This window comes from Salvia miltiorrhiza, chromosome 1, assembly GCF_028751815.1.
Source record: "Salvia miltiorrhiza cultivar Shanhuang (shh) chromosome 1, IMPLAD_Smil_shh, whole genome shotgun sequence".
Taxonomy (NCBI): domain Eukaryota; kingdom Viridiplantae; phylum Streptophyta; class Magnoliopsida; order Lamiales; family Lamiaceae; genus Salvia; species Salvia miltiorrhiza.
Window position 1 is genome coordinate 74868912 of NC_080387.1, and position 16813 is coordinate 74885724.

Genomic DNA, 16813 nt, shown 5'->3' on the forward strand with positions numbered 1-16813 from the left:
AGCAGCTGCGCGGCGGCGGGATTCCAATTCCGGCGGTAGAAACACGAGTAGCAGGGGCCAAAGCTTCGGCTCAGTCTCGTCTCCTTCTCAGAGCGCACAACAACATGCACCATAATAATCTTCGGCAGCTCCACACACCCACGACACCCTTGACCCTCTCCGGCGGCTCCACACAGTAGCTGCAGCGAGAAGACACGAAACGAGAGAGAACAACACCCTTGAGAGAACAACACCCTTGACCCTCTCCGGCGGCTCCACACAGTAGCTGTAGCGAGAAGACACGAAACAAGAGAGAACAAGCGAGAGAACAACACCCTTGACCCTCTCCGACGGCTCCACACAGTAGCTGTAGCGAGAAGACACGAAACAAGAGAGAACAAGCAAGACACGAAGCTTCTTGTTTGATCCACACGAAACGAGAGAGAACAAGCAAGACACGAAGCTTCTTGTTTGATCCACACGAAACGAGAGAGAACAAGCAAGACACGAAGCTTCTTGTTCGATCCACGTGAGGAAGGCGAAGGGAGAGAAGGTTCGCTCGATCACAGAAGAACAGCAAGAACAATCGTCTTGTCTCTCACACTCAACGGCGCCTGTCCCAATTTGAACTCACGCTGCCACTTCTTCGCTCACTTTCCCACACAAAGCAATTAGGGCAAAGAGTCTTAAGGAATGGGCCTGCCAAGATGGGCGTTGGTGTGTGGGTTTGGGCCTTCAAGGAGTTGGACCAAATAAGACACACATATACTGGATAAGAAAATCTTATATCATGACTTTATTTCAACTCAAGAATCAAGTAAACAAAAGCCTTACAAGTTTACAACATAGAATCAAGGAAAAACTCAAAAACACACACATATTCTTGTCTTTTTTCCTATGCTCCCAAGCTAGATAGCTTCATCGCCACTACTATTTTTGTGACTTGATTTCTCACAACTCTTCTTCCTACTCTTCTCGAAAACATCCTCAATTTTCTCCAAGTATCTCTCCCTTAAGCTTAAATCAAGATGGACAACTCTAGAAAGAAGTTCAAAGTTGTGGGAAGAAATTGTGGTAGTGAACAAGTTATGTGACAAGTCCACATGAGCAAGCTGTGTCAAATTGCTGAGCGTGGAAGGAATCGCGCCACTGAATTTGCAACGAGAGAGGTCTAACACGGACAATCTTTGCAGATTGCCAATAGAATGTGGTGAAGAGCCTGAGAAGTTTGTATCTGCAAGAACTCTGGTGCTCAAAGAGTTGTTTTGAGGAAATTGAGGTATGTTGCCACTGAGAAATGGATTAAGGGATAAATCAAGATGTTTGAGAGTTGGTGAGAGTGAAGGAAGTCAAGTGTGTGAGCTTATGAAACTCTCTTGGAATCTCATATTCATCCAAGAAATTGATGGCCAAGTTGAGCTTCTCCAAGTGCTTGAGACCGAAAAACGATGGATTCATCGTCGAGGCGTGCAGGCTGCAGACTGCAGACGTGGCCTGCGGCGTCACATTCCACGCCTTCCCAGGTGCAACAATCATCTACCGGATTCCATCCGGTTTACTTCACCTCAAGCAGCAAAGCTTTCTCTTGCTCTAGGCATAGTGTGTGAGTGACATTGGTTTTAACGTCTTCCTATTTTTCCATTTTCATTCGTCCACGGAATATCTATTACCATTAGATTTCTCATATATTTATACACATTGTCACTATAATTGACCCACCACTTTTGAAAATAACCCCACCAACTATCACAATTTTTTCTAATTTATTTGACCCATTCTCCACCCATCAAATATATAATTAGTTTTTTCTTAAAATTCGCGTCACCTCTTTTAGAAAAATGTTTTATTTTTTTTTCTTTTGAAAATTACTAATTATAAGGTGAATTCATCTCCCAATTATGTGTGACCATTTCCCACTATCAATGGTCTTAATATGAGACCATTTTTTCACCATCAATACACTTAACAATTTTCTCTCTAAACTAGTTTTTATTAAAACTCATGTTCTACATATAAATATGAAGGATGGAGAAAGTATAATACACGCAATGATAATCACTTTTTACTAAAACTCGTGTTCTAGATATAAGTACGACAATCACCTTTTACTAAAACTCGTGTTCTAAATATAAATACGAGAGACATAAGGAATATAATATACTAGATTCAATGAAGCCAGCTAGGGTTTAAGCAACCCCAACTTCCGAAAGATCATTCTCCAAAGCCCTAACCAAATTCTCAAAAAACTTCTTAGTAACCATAGTTAGATTTACGAGCTTCATCTTGAACTCGTCAAACTCCCTCCACGACCCGGCGTCGGGGCCCACGAACCCCGCCGCCTCCTTCTCGGCGCAGCGGTGGAGCCGCTCCAGCGACTCCTCCGCCTGCCCCTGCAGACACTCGAAAATCCCCTTCTTCTTCTCCGCCTTCAGGTAGTAGCCGTACACGTAGCTCCACTTGAGCACGCGCCGGCACTCCACGATCTGCTCCCACGCCTCCGGCACGAACTCCAGCGCCGTCTCCGGCACCCCCTGCGCCGCCGCCAGCGCCACCAGGTGCTCGCCCCTCGCCTTGACCCGCGCAATCTCCCTCGACTTGTGATTCGAAGCCCACCTATCGTAGTAGAAGGCGTACCTCCGGAGCTCTAACCTCGCCTCGTGAAAGCTGGCTTCAATGGCGGTTTCTTTCTCTCTGAAGTATTCGTTGCAGACGTGGCTGTAGCCGTTCTTCCACTTCTGCATACAATTCCAGCAGAATTCTTCACCGCATTTGCAAGTCATGTGATTCGCACATCCTTGAATCTTCTCGATTTTTCGCTTGCATCCGGGGCAGGTTTTGGTGTTGGCGGCGATCCACGAAGCGGTTTCCTCCTCCGACGCGTTCTTCTCCGCCCACCTCGCCACCGTCGCGCAGGCGACGGGGCGGTGATGCTCCTCCCCGCACCGCCAGCAGAACTTGAAGCCGCAGTCGCACGTCACGTCGTAGCTTGTTTCCTCTCCTCCTCCTCCGACGACGAAAACGTCGAATTCCGCCGCTAATTCGCAACCGGGCCCGGGGCACCACCGCCGGGTCCGGCTGGATTCGACGTAGGATCGGAATAAACACCGACGAAGACATTGCTTCTCCTCCTCCTCCTCATCCTCATTCCGTCGCTTTTCTTTGTTTGCGGATATGCCGACGGATTTGCGGACTTTGTCCTCGTCGGCAAACCATTCGTCGAGAACGGATTCGACGTGCCACTTCTTGCGGAGGAGGAGCGCGCAGGCGACGCCGCGCGTGACGGCGAGGAGATTGGAAACTTGTGAGATGTCGTTTTCTTGGAGGTGTTTGAGTGTTTCTTCGTTGAGGATTGTGTAGGGTTTCTTAGTGATGGTGTAAGGCTCCTCCTCGGCGACATCGTCATCGTCATCGTCATAGCCGCCGCCGGAGTATTCGACGGCGCCCTCTGATATATCGTCGGAGCTGATGTAGAAGGCGTCTTCGTCAGAATTCATGGCGATGGTTGATGTGAATTGTGGTGTGAGAGAGTTGGTGTTAATTAGGGCACAAAATGAAGCTTGAATCTTGAACGGTGTGGGAGTATATCTTTTGGGGATATATTAGGGAGACTGGGTCCTCTTTTCCACATTTTTTCATTGATTTATTATAATATAATGGAATCATTTATTACTCAAAACCGAAGCTTGATTAATCTTGAGATATGAGACTTCATTATTTATATGTGAAGATCAAGACCGAAGTCCTAAGTAATTTACATTAATATTTAACCCAATAGCCTTAAATACTTTTTTATTTGTACTTATGGCTCGTTTGATACAGGATATAATATAGGTGTGATGATATATTTAATTGAAATGTCCATATATTAAAATTCTTTGTATAATATTAGAATGAATTAAAATATTATTATTATTATTAAATAATACGATTAGTGATTCTCTCCTTGATTCATGGTCCTGCGTGGATTAATGTGATATTTTTATTTTATTTTACTACACTATTTTTACAATATTGTGTTTGAATGAGATGAGGAAGTAACTTCTGTGAAATTTCCTCGAAAAAAAAAAAACAAAACAAAACAAAAAAATCTTTTGTGAAGTTGAGAGAGGCAGTGAATTTTACAAGAAGGTAGGCGAATTTAATGATTATTTAGCATGAGTTTCGCTCTCATAATTATTTAATATTTTTTTTACTATGTCTCATTCTTATTTTGTTATAATTTTAATTTATTTTGTTTTAATATATATAATTATGAGATAATTAACTAGAATTCACTCATCTAATTAGGGTTTATAATTATTTTTATATTTATTTGAATTAATTACTTTAAAGTTAGGATATAATTTTATTTTTTAGTAATAAATAGTAATTAGAATTTACTTATATAAATAAGAGTGAAACACTATAGGACACAATAAATTATAGTATGATATACATAGAGAAACTCATCTATTTAATTTTCCCCTATCAATTTTCAATAATTATCGTTAGAAGGGATGTTGGAATTCGTCGCCCCTAAGCAAAAATTAGATGTCAATCCAAATATCAAAACATTCATTTTCTAGAGCCCATCAAAATTTAGAATTTGATTTTTCGAATCAAGATCTAAGCGGATTGGGTCAAAGTTCACGATCACATTCTAAAATTATGTATATAGATAGGGAGGATCCATAGAGAATGGTAATTAGTATTTTGAGAATTGAGAATTAACCGTAAGCCCTTAGATTTGGCAAATCTTACGGCTGTGATTAATAATGCTAATTAATGCATAAATCATCTTAAAGGTTAATTAGGTAATTTAATAATTAACGCAACCGCCTAATTAGTTGACAAGTAATACCCTAATTATGAAATAGTCAAATCCCAACCAAGTGATACTCTAATTAGGTTATACAAGAGACCAACTCCAAACCACATCCTAGATTAAATCTTAACCGGATTCGAAGTTTGTTTCTATTAATTAGATTGATGATCTGCCCTAATTAACACAAACTCTCTCTCTCTCTCTCCATATCTCTCTTTATCTGCCCTAATTACATTGATCCCAGCCACACCTCAATTCACATCAACCATCGTCATGGATTCTGAAGAAGACGCCTACTACAACAGCTCCGACGATATGTCAGAGGGCGCCGCCGAATACTCGGGCGGCGGCTACGACGACGACGACGTCGACATCGCGGAGGAGGAGCCTAATTGCACCATCACTAAAAAACCCTACACAATCCTCAACGAAGAAAAACTCACACACCTCCAAGAAAGCGACATCTCAGAAGTCTCCAACCTCCTCGCCGTCACGCGCGGCGTCGCCTGCATGCTCCTCATCCGCAAAAAGTGGCGCGTCGAATCCGTTCTCGAAGAATGGTTTGCCGACGAGGACAAGGTACGCAAATCCGTCGGCATATCCACAAACAAAAAAAAGCGACGGAATCCGCGTGCAAAAAAGCACTACTGCAAGATCTGCATGGAAACCGTCGCCCTCGGCCGCACGGTGTCGGCCCCGTGCGGCCACCCCTTCTGCTCGGGGTGCTGGGCCGGCTACGTATCCGCCGCTGTCAGCGATGGCGCCACTTGCCTGGCCCTTCGCTGCCCCGAGCCGAAGTGTGCGGCCGTGGCCGGCCTCGATATCGTCGAGGCCATGGCGAATGAGGATGCCGGGGCGAGGAAACTTTATCGTCGGTGTTTGTTACGATCCTACGTCGAATCCAGCCGGACCCGAAAGTGGTGCCCCGGGCCCGGTTGCGATTTAGCGACGGAATTCGACGTTTTCGGAGGAGGAGGAGGAGAGGAGACAAGCTACGACGTGACGTGCGACTGCGGCTTCAAGTTCTGCTGGCGGTGCGGGGAGGATCACCGGCCCGTCGCCTGCGCGACGGTGGCGAGGTGGGCGGAGAAGAACGTGTCGGATGAGAACAACGCTGGGTGGATCATCGCCAACACCAAAACCTGCCCCGGATGCCTCAAACCCATCGAGAAAAATCAAGGATGCAATCACATGACTTGCAAATGCGGCCAAGAATTCTGCTGGACATGTATGCAGAAGTGGAAAAGCCACAGCCACGTCTGCAACCAATACTTCAGAGAGAAAGAAACCGCCATTGAAGCCAGCTTACACGAGGTGAGGTCAGAGCTCGATAGGTACACCTTCTACTACGAAAGGTGGGCCTCGAATGACAAGTCGAAGGAGATTGCGCGGGCGGACGCGGCCAAGGCGAGGCGCGAGCACCTGCCGGAGCTGGCGAAGGCGCAGGGGGTGCCGGAGACGGCGCTGGAGTTCGTGCCGGAGGCGTGGGAGCAGATCGTGGAGTGCCGGAGCGTGCTAAAGTGGAGCTACGTGTACGGCTACTACGTGGAGGCGGAGAAGAAGGGGATTTTCGAGTGTCTGCAGGGGAAGGCGGAGGAGTCGCTGGAGGGGCTCCACCACTGCGCCGAGAAGGAGGCGGCGGGGTTCATGGGCCCCGACGCCGGGTCGTGGAGGGAGTTTGACAAGTTCAAGATGAAGCTCCTAAATCTAACTAGGGTTACTAAGAAGTTTTTTGAGAATTTGGTTAGGGCTTTGGAGAATGGTCTTGCGGAAGTTGAGGTTGCTTAAGCCCTATTCATCCAAGTATATTAGATGTATATTAGATGGGGAGGAGGATGAGGATGAGGATGATGAAGATTTCATTACTAGTTTGTTAGAGTGTATTGAATCGGAATCATGCTTTATTCATTAATATTTGTATGTTTTATTTGAATTTGTGGACTTGTAAGTTTTAAGAATTAAGTAGTTATTTGCTCTATTCGGTTATGAATGAGTTTCTATGATATATATATATATATATATATAGATATATAGAGAGAAAGGTTATGAATGAGTTTCTATGATATATATATATATATATATATATATATATATATATATATATATATATATAGAGATATATAGAGAGAAAAGTTAAACAGAGAATGCTAAATATTTAGAGAATAGAGAATTCTTGAAATAAAAACGAACAGATCTACAATTTTTTCGAACAAATCAATGTACCGCATGAACAATAATTTGCCCCGGGTTCGAATCCTGCTGGTGGCGAGTTTTTCTCTTTTTTTACTAAATACGTTTGTTCGTTAATTATGTTGATCTGTTCGTAAAATGTATAGACTTGTTCAAAATGAAATATATAATAATTCTTCACGTTCTCACTAGATATAGGGTGTGGTTCTAGTGAGAACTACATTGAAATATATAATAATTCTCTGTTTAACTTGACTCTATATATATATATATAGGGCGTGGTTCTAGTGAGAACTACATTATTTGTGAGAACGTGAGAACCATCAAATCTAATGTATTCGCTGATAAAATTAATGCTCCGTTCTTTTTATATTTATGGTTCTTTCTTGAACAAAAATTATAAAAGCTATAAAACTTAAAACGTATTTTTAACGTATTCGTATTGCGATTTTTGAAATATTAATGTTCTCATATCGTATTCGCATTGATGCTTCTTAAGTTATACTCTCTCTGTCTCTCATATTTATACAGGATCCCACATTTTTATGGATATATATATTATTTATAAAAAAATTATAAAAGTTATAAAACTTAAAACGTATTTTTAACATATTCGTATTGCGATTTTTGAAATATTAATGTTCTCATATCATATTCGCACTGATGCTTCTTAAGTTATACTCTCTCCGTCTCTCATATTTATATAGGATCCCACATTAAATAATGAAAAATGGTCACACATTAAGGGGTCACTTGTTGCTACCTTTAAGTCAGCTTATTTTATTTTATTTTTTAAAAAGATCACCTTAAAATTAGTAATTTTCAGGCGAAAAAAAAAAGCACCACTATCCATAAAAAAAAAAAAAAGTTCAATTTTAATTTTCTACATTCGCCTTCTATAACTCCTCTGTTAGAATGGAATTAATGATATGATGTTAATTTAGCTGTTATTTGAGTTTCCCTTGTGTGCCGTTTTATGTTTCATGTTTCGAGCATAGTTCGAATTTTTTTTAAATGATACAAGATACATAGATATATAAATATAAATATAAATATAAATATAAATTAAATATAAATATAAATTAAATATAGATATATATCACTTGAATTAATCAAATAACAATTATATCAATATAAATTACATTAAATATTCAAATAACAACTCGTATTGGCAATAGAGGATCTTAAACGAATATTCAATTACAATTAGTAATTAATAACTAATTAAAGGTTGGATTCTCGTGTGTTGACATAGTACGTATCTACGCAAGCTTTATAAAAAAAATTCCTAATATTTATTTTTTTCCACAATACTCTAGCTAGGTATTTAATTTGAGCGATAAGCATGATTGACAAAAAAAAAAGTAATCTCAATCAAATGTTTGATTTATATGATTGGGCTCATGACTATAGCTAATAATTCTGTCCTACATTTAATCATCCAAATAAGTGATTATTTATCACCTAAAATTGGATAGATTATTTAACTGTCCCCCAATCTTATCAATCTTATTTCAATGCATATTAATTTTAACAAGAGAAATGCTAATGTTAATATTGAATGAGAAGAAATTTAAATAAATAAATAATCAATGGGCCAAAAAAATTGCAACACTTGAAATTTTAATAACGGGCTTCTCGGACATGTGATATACAAGATTTTCACAAAAACTTGCATGAGGTCAACCTCATGGTATGAGACGGGTTTGACCCGGTTGACCCGACCCGTTCGCATTTATATATATAGAACACGTTAACGAACAAACATAAAATTGACGTTTGGTGTACTGGTAACAGGCGCATGATTTTCCTCAACCCTAAGGTTTGCGGTTCAAAGCTCATTATCCCCATTTTTCTTTTTTTCCTTTTCTTTTTTATGTTGTTTGGGTTTTATTTTGGTTATTATGTTTCTTTTTTTTTTTTAAATTGTTTTTACCTTTTTTTTTCTTTTCCTGTTTTTTATATTTTTTTTATACATTTTCTTTTTTTATTCTTTTTAGTTTTCTTTTGCGTTCTTTTATTGTTTTTCTTTTGCGTTATATATATATACGCATTTTTTCTTTTGCATTTTTAATATATTTTGGTGTTTTTTTCTTACAGTATTTTCTTTATTTTTCGTTTGTTTTTTATTTATTATTTTTCTTTTGTATTTTTTTATATATTTTTGTGAAAAATGTAATACTTTTACAATATTACATTTCTTCATAACAATAATTACTTTTTCTGACGACTATTGTTATTTGAGAAAATAACTAAAAGTATAAGTTCTCGTGAGTAATTGTTACTTTTATTTATTAAAACTTATACTTTTAATTATTTGGTTAAGTAATTATTATACTAAGAAAAAATTATTATTGATATAAGTAAAAGTAGTGCTTATATTTACTCATTTGAACTTATATTTTTAGTTATTTAATCAAGTAAAAATTGTCATGAGAAAAGGTAACAATTGATATGATGAAATGTAATGTTTTACAAATATTACATTTCTTCACAATAATGTTTATTTTTATTTATAATAACTTGTACTTTTAGTTATTTTCTCAAGTAATTATTTTTGTAAGTAAAAGTAATAATTAATATGAAGAGAAGTAATGATATTTTTACTCGCTATAACTTTTATTCTTTAACTATTAGGTCAAGTAATTATTGTCATAATAAAAAGTAATTATTGTAACAATGAAATGTAATGTTTTTAAACTATTACATTTGTTCACATTAATTAATTGCTACTTTTATTCATTATAATTTGTTCTTTTAGTTATTTGATCAAATAATTATAATTATTATTATAAGAAAAAGTAATCATTGATATGCATAAAAGTAATGTTATTCTTACTCATTAGAACTGTACTTTTATATACTTGGTCAAGTAATCATTGTCGTAAGAAAAAATAACTGTTGATATGATGAAAAATAATTTTTCAAATACATTACATTTTTTCATGTCAATAGTTACTTTGAATAACATAGAAATAAATAATATACAAAAAAATAATCAAATAATTATTCATGTAATCATTGTCGTATGGTAAAGTAATTATTGATATGATGAAAAGTAATGCTTCAAAAACATTACTTTGAAATAAATTAATAATAAAAAATACAAAGAAAATAAAATAAATAAACATTGTAAAAAAAATAGAAAAAAGGAAAAAAAACAAATACTGAAATAAAAACATAAAAAAAGAAAAAGAAATGAATCGAAAAAAAAATAGAGAGAAAAACGCAAAATATATAAAGAAAATAAAAATAAAATAAAAAAAAGCTGGGAAAGAGGAGGTTCGAACCTAGTATCCAAGGGTTGAAAATGGGAAGCCTTACCCACTACACCATCATTTAATTTCAACATTCCTATATTATGTTATTACATTTATCCACTTTCAGCGCCTGCTCATGCCCAGCCCATATACCCGACCCGACCCGCCTCATGGTATGAGGTTAACCTCACCCAAGACCAACTCATTAAGTAAAACCTTGAAAACTCAATTGAAATAAGAAATTTCACAAATAAAATTCAACTTATGTAAAATTCGTTGATATCTTATTTGACTCCTAATTCTTATTTCTAACTTTCCTGTGGTTTGTTCTTAAAAGCAAACCTCATGATCACAACACAAAATTTAGCATCCTGAAAATTTGGCATTTTATTTCATATAGATACTTCAGCAATTTACTTTTATCAATTATTTTATAAGTTAAAAAAAGAGATATAGAAGCAGAAAACAACGATTCAGTTAGTGAAAAATTAAGAATGAAGGTTTAGATCATGATAAAAATTCGAAAGTATGGATTTTATATATTACTGATAGTATAGAATATTTTTCAGATAAACATGACAATTTTGATAATTTTGAATAATTTAGCATATTATTATTAATTAATTATCTTTTTCGTAATTGCTATTCTTAATTAGCTCATAAGATCAACTCCCAACGTTTCCTTTCCTAACAAGAACTCTCTCTCACTCTCTATATCTCAAAAACAAAAAATACGGATTTGTGAAAATAAATACATACTAATGTAAAGAATACCGAAACTCACATAACCTTTGATCTACACCAACTCCATGGATTCTCAACAAGGCTCCGGCGACGATAAGTGGGAGGTCGTCGACGTCGACGGCGGCAGCGATAATTCGTGGGACGACCTTGCCGAATTTGACGACGGCATTGGCGACGGCGGAAATTCGTCCGAGGACGTTGATGAGTATTCCAACGGCAACAGCGACGGCGATGATACGTTGTTGGATGTTGCCGAAAATACCGACGGCGACGAGGAGGAGGAGGTGGAGAAGAAGCATTACACAATCCTCAAAGAAGAAACAATGAAGCATCTCCAACGATACGATAGCAAAGAAGTTTTCGAGGAATGGTTCGCCGATGATGAGAGATCACGCGCCGCCGTTGGCATACCGGCCGATGAAAAGCCGGGGACGCCCGAGGGAAGCTACTGCGTAATTTGCACAAAAACCGTCGGGTTTAGCGGCGCGTTGTCCGGTAGCTGCGGCTCCGGATGCCGGATGCCGCGCTACCCAGAGCAGCAATGCGCCACCACCGTGGCCGGCCTTGACACCGTGGAGGAGGCGGCGGCCGAAGATCATAAATGCAGATTTGATGAGTCTTTACGCCGATCGTACGTCGAATCCAGCCGGAATCGGAAGTGGTGCCCTCGGCCGAGAAGCGAATTCGCAGTGGAGATTGAAGGTGGCGGCGACGGAGACGAGGAAACCTACGAGACGACGTACGACTGTGGCTATAAATTCTGCTGGCGGTGTGCGGAGGAGCAGCACCACCGCGCCGGCTGCGACGAGGTGGTGAAGTGGACGAAGAAAAACAGCTCCGAGGCTGCAGATCAAATCGACACTTGGATTCTAACCCTAATTTGCACCAAATCGTGCCCTAAATGCGACAAGAAAATTGAGAAAACTCAAGGCTGCAACCGCGTGAAATGCGGCGCCTGCAACCACCAATTCTGCTGGTTTTGCCTGCACAATTGAAGCAGCCATGGCCGCGCCTGCAACAAATATTACAGAGACGAGGAAGAAGCCGTCGACAATGACGGCCGCACGAGGGACAAGCTCGGACTCAAAAAGAAATTGCGGCAAATTTTTCGTGCACGAATGGAGTAGTATTTTTAGAAGAGCAACACAAAATATGTAGAAACATACATGAGATAGTGAAATTATAATTTTATATTTTACTTTTAACAGGAAAATCTTTACATAATTTATGTACTCACTCTGAAAACATCACTTGTGTTTTTCAGCACTACATATATATGTTCAATTATCAAAGCTAGAAATACTATGCAACTAAATAATCACTCTTGCTTTGAAAGAATAAAAATATAAGCATCTGCAGAATCAAGCTGCAGCAACAGATAGAAGTGCTAACCTAATATTCTCAAATTATATAAGTCTTCTGGGAACTCTTCGGGCCGCGTTTTCTCCTCGGACTCGAGCTGCTGATGGCACACGAGAAGGCATTAACGAGCTCGGAGTCCTCTTCGGTAGTCAACATTTTGGCCGCGTTAGGGTTGGAGAGTAGAAGTTTCGAGACAAGATATCCTGCAATAGACCACGTCTGGAATAGCCGCGCTTGCTTCCCTATAAACCTTCCTTTCTTCGTGTCATAATACTCCGGCCACTTGTCTTTTGAAATGCGTTTCTCCGCAATCTTGATGGCTCTTTCAGCGATTTCGGGCCTACCCATTTTGATGCAAGCAACAGTTAGCTGCAAAGGAAGTGAAACCTTAAGATTGATTGAAGGATTAGACGATCAAACAAGCTCTAAACTATTCAATCCATCATATTAATTACTTTTATAAGTCTAAGCTATCACAGAAAGTAAATACAAATATGTTGAACTACATTATAAACAAATATCTTTAAAAAGATTCAGAAATTAAAGAGATAATTCAATTGAGATATAAAGAAGGGCATTTCACCTGCCAAAGAAGAGTTGGCCAGGAACCACCATTGTGATAGGACCAAGCCCTGCAAAAAGCATAAACGAAAACATAGTGACGAGGAGCCTGAACGTGGTTGAAATTCGGACGTTGCTTGAAAATTGTCAGACTGATGGTTATCGAGCAAAAACAACGTACGTGTTCTTGGGGTCGCAGCCAGTTATGATCTGCCACTCCTTGTCTTCAAGAGCAGGATAGCATATCTTGAACGGCATGTCGGCTACCAAATCCGACCATTTAGCTTCGATAAGATCCAATATGTCGTGTGACTGTTCCAGCGTTGCAAGATTGCTAACGATAGACCACAAGTTTCCCAGAGAGAAGAACCGAAAGTCCATGTGGGCGGGCTGCAAATTTCCGATTAGATAACCACCTGTATGAGGCATCCATTCTACTAGCCAAGGAGGAATTTGATCAGGGTAGATATTGAATTTGTTGACGGCATCATATGAGTATTCCTCAGTCTTGTATCGGTATATCTCATTGAGTTTTTTCATATCGATCCAATAATATTCTCTGATATGAAACGACAATGCAATAAGACGATTGTTTAATGCTCGGATAAGGTCAGCTGATCCATCCTCCGGAGCAAGCATTTCGCGTGCACACAGCAATGCAGAGAAGAATAAGGCCTACAATCACACTACCATTTGGATATTAGGCCAAAACTTCAGATGTAAATTTAGATGCTTTTCCTACAGATAGTATGCAGAGAGTGCTTGGATAAATATAGGGGTAATTGCACCTAAATATACGAACTTTCACCTAATTCTGGTTTTGCAAATGAACTAAAATTCAACCCTCCAAATACATGAACTTTCAATTGTTTTGAATTTTCACACAGTTGTCAATTTCAGGCTAAGTAATGCCATCATGGCTAGTTGAAGTGGCAAATCATCATGGCTAGTTGAAGTGGCAAATCATCATGACTATCTAAATTTGCATAGACATTCAACTACATCGTTTATTACATCGGCATAACAAGAATTTGGTGAAAGTTCGCAATCACCCCATAAATATTATATATATCCCATTAACAAAAAGTACTTGAAAGAATTACTTGCCTGAATCTCCAAGGGGTGTCCATGTATGCCCATGCGGCGATCAATCATGCAAGAACCATCGGTCACCAATAACGTAGGAAACATATCAAAGCCATCGGCAAGACATAGCCTAAGGATCATCTTGATTCCAGTCTGGACATCTATCCTCTCCTGAACAGATTTATCCCCTGAGCATTTTCCATATGCTCGTAACAAGATAATCCACCAGAGTCCTAATAGCACAAAATAACGACACTCATGTAGGTAATTCATGATGCAGAAAGCTCATATTCTGAAATCAAACCTAGAGGGGATGTCTCAGCACGTACCTGAGTCAACTGGTGCAACACGCCCGATTGCTGCTTCCCCAAAGTCAGGATCCAGTATCTCTTCCGTTGCAGTGTCATCTCCCTCCAGAGGCACTGTACGCACCTTAAAACTAGCCGGCATCAACCCTTGACCAGGGCTGTGGCAGTCCATGGTTTTCTCCCAGCTCTGCAAATATAATAATTTTGGGACGATCAAAGATTCGTCTTCAACTAAGGTAACGGGCAACAAAGATATCGATCAGGACTAGAGAACATCAGAAGACATGTAGGTAGAAACTAAAGTGTTCAAACAACGATACTTATAAAATTGACGGGTTAAACATACAGTTTAATGACAAGAATGAATTCACCTGCAGCTGAAGAGTGTGGAGAAGAAAATTACGAACAATATCATACTCCCCCTTCAGCAGGAAAGCAAGGCCAGAAGGTATGAAATCACGGATAAAAACATGGTCATAGTTAAGAATATTGGTGGATTCAGAGGGGTCCTTTGCAGCGATTGTACCAACAGGGCTATTGCAATAGTACACAATGGATTCCCTCAGTAGATCCCACGCTTCATCCTCAATAGAATCCGTGATACTCTCATGCAACGTATCCCGTATAGTTCCATTGCTATGAATGCCACCGTTGGACGAAAGAGCTCCATTTTCTAAGATGGACTCTTTGATTTTGTCGAATTCTACTGAAGGCCTATTACCATTAATTGCATTGTACTCCTTTGCAGTATCCGCATTTAATCCTCTCAAACTCTCAGCTCGTTCACAGTTGCATCTGCTGAGCCCTAAGCGGTTGGGGGTAACGTTGGCATGAGCTGAATGAGGAAACTGGCAAGCACCATCGTTGTATGATCTATACAAGTGGTTGATAACTTTGGAACAAGCTGCAGCCTTTCTTCTTTTATATTTTACAAAAGACCTCGAACAAGACCCTGACCAAGATCTGCTGAGATGGGGCTTTGAACTAAAAAGGCAACGTACATTTCCACCACAAACTTGTAATACTGTTTGAGCGGTAGCCATTGACACAATGCAAGCTTGAGGAACAGTTCATAAACTCAATACTCCTTTTGCAAAAGTAAAACACGAAATCCACCTCAAGAAATGACGCCTAATGAAGAAGAAAACAGTATGATCAGGATCCATATGCAGTTATGCACAATCAGCAATATTGTGGAGAAGACAAGAGAAAATAACTGTATGCTCGAAGGCTTTCCGGCCCTATACAAATAAGCAACAAAATCTGAGTGGGAACAAAATGGACAAGCAGAAGCTGCATTCAATACTTAAATGGGTAATTACACCTAAACATCACAAATTTTCACCAAATTTTGGTTTTGCGCATGAACTAAGTTTTGCCTCCAAATAAACGAACTTTCAACTGTCTTGAATTTTCACAAGGTTGCCAATCACTCCCAAATTAATGCTGATGTATACGTTTGAAATGCTACATGACTTAAACGACCAATGTACTAAACAATGTAGTTAGATGTCTACGTCACTTCGACTAGCCACGGTGGCATTGATTCACCAGAAATCGACAAGCGTGTGAAAAGTCAGAGCAATTGAAAGTCCGTGAATTAAAGCAGAACTTTTAGTTCATGTGCAAAATCAGAATTTGGTGAAAGTTCGTGTATTTAGGCGCAATTACCCCATGCTTGAAAATCGAAAAGTAAAAACGACATCAATTGCAAAATCAGAATTTGGTGAAATCTCAGCAAATAATTTTGTTTCAGTTAAATATAAGATAGTCTAAGGTTTATTTCACAAACTGACCAAACATTAGGAAATAAAAAATTAAACAAATACGAAACTCCCCAGTGCTGTAAAATCAGCTTATTCATTTCCCCCAAAATATTCTACAAACCCTTTTCCTTCTGCTCTACAACCCGATGCGCAAATCAATTAATCAGCTTCTACTCTAGATTCCGATACACAAATCAATTAATTAGCACAGAACTAGCAAATCAAGCAAACAATCAATAAAAAGGTATAAGAAAAAGAAAACAACAAGAGAGAAGCAAGAACCGATTTTTACCGGCAATAACAGTAAGAATCTCGTGAGGCGTTAAGAAATGGGTGCTTTCAGCTGCGAAGAGAAATTATAACAAAATCTAATGTGTGGGAGCTTTTCTCGAACCAAAATGACTGCGTTGCTTGAACGAGTTTCAGTTGAACAAATATTTATAATTGGAAAAATTTCTCTCTCTCTCTCTCAGCTGAAATGGATTGATTGGGAAGAAGCTGTTCAGGAATGAGAGTGTTCCTCTTTTAGTTTACGTTGTGTTCTTCAAAAAAAGATTTATGAAAGAATTCTACTTATGGAAAATTGGAAATGATTTCTTGATTTGTTTTATGTAGAAATTAGGCTTTTTTTTTAGTAAAAAAAATTAGGCTATTATTTATGTATTTCTTTTCTGCTATCAACAACTAATTAGAGTTTTTTTTTTGGAGAACACATAAATGGATTATTATTTTGTGACTGTGTTAATAAGTCAT

At 38.8% G+C, this 16813-nt stretch overlaps 4 protein-coding genes across 5 annotated transcripts; 2 read left to right on the forward strand and 2 right to left on the reverse strand.

Moving 5' to 3' along the window:
- Positions 1-2077: 2077 nt before the first annotated feature.
- On the reverse strand, positions 2078-3473 carry LOC131013228 (probable E3 ubiquitin-protein ligase ARI5). Its single transcript, XM_057941309.1, has one exon. It carries the CDS (start codon positions 3471-3473, stop codon positions 2166-2168), a length of 1308 nt encoding a protein of 435 aa, XP_057797292.1. The 3' UTR covers positions 2078-2165.
- A 1506-nt stretch (positions 3474-4979) lies between these two features.
- LOC131006190 (probable E3 ubiquitin-protein ligase ARI5) lies at positions 4980-6606 on the forward strand. The gene has a single exon (XM_057933370.1). The coding sequence runs from the start codon at positions 5057-5059 to the stop codon at positions 6569-6571; it is 1515 nt and encodes a 504-aa protein (XP_057789353.1). The 5' UTR covers positions 4980-5056; the 3' UTR covers positions 6572-6606.
- Positions 6607-11042: 4436 nt separating this feature from the next.
- On the forward strand, positions 11043-11972 carry LOC131013239 (probable E3 ubiquitin-protein ligase ARI11). The gene has a single exon (XM_057941315.1). The coding sequence runs from the start codon at positions 11043-11045 to the stop codon at positions 11970-11972; it is 930 nt and encodes a 309-aa protein (XP_057797298.1).
- Positions 11973-12144: 172 nt separating this feature from the next.
- Positions 12145-16680, reverse strand: LOC131006189 (alkaline/neutral invertase E, chloroplastic-like). Of its 2 annotated transcripts, none has more exons than XM_057933368.1 (7): positions 16353-16680; positions 14666-15425; positions 14316-14481; positions 14008-14219; positions 13082-13575; positions 12923-12971; positions 12145-12708 (listed from the first exon to the last, which is right to left on the reverse strand). In XM_057933368.1, the coding sequence occupies exons 2-7, from the start codon at positions 15335-15337 to the stop codon at positions 12379-12381; spliced, it is 1923 nt and encodes a 640-aa protein (XP_057789351.1). In that variant the 5' UTR covers positions 15338-15425; positions 16353-16680; the 3' UTR covers positions 12145-12378. The 2 variants fall into 2 exon arrangements, with proteins under 2 accessions (XP_057789351.1, XP_057789352.1); XM_057933369.1 differs by having other exon boundaries at positions 14666-15535; positions 16353-16654.
- Between the last annotated feature and the right edge of the window lie 133 nt (positions 16681-16813).

Coding starts and splice junctions, on each gene's coding strand:
- LOC131006190 (XM_057933370.1), top strand. CDS start 5,057: ATGGATTCTGAAGAAGACGCCTACTACAACAGCTCCGACGATATGTCA.
- LOC131006189 (XM_057933368.1), bottom strand. CDS start 15,337: ATGGCTACCGCTCAAACAGTATTACAAGTTTGTGGTGGAAATGTACGT. Junction 14,220..14,315: donor TGTTGCACCAGTTGACTCAG/GTACGTGCTGAG, acceptor TTGTGCTATTAG/GACTCTGGTGGATTATCTTG. Junction 13,576..14,007: donor GACACCCCTTGGAGATTCAG/GCAAGTAATTCT, acceptor GTGTGATTGTAG/GCCTTATTCTTCTCTGCATT.
- LOC131013228 (XM_057941309.1), bottom strand. CDS start 3,473: ATGAATTCTGACGAAGACGCCTTCTACATCAGCTCCGACGATATATCA.
- LOC131013239 (XM_057941315.1), top strand. CDS start 11,043: ATGGATTCTCAACAAGGCTCCGGCGACGATAAGTGGGAGGTCGTCGAC.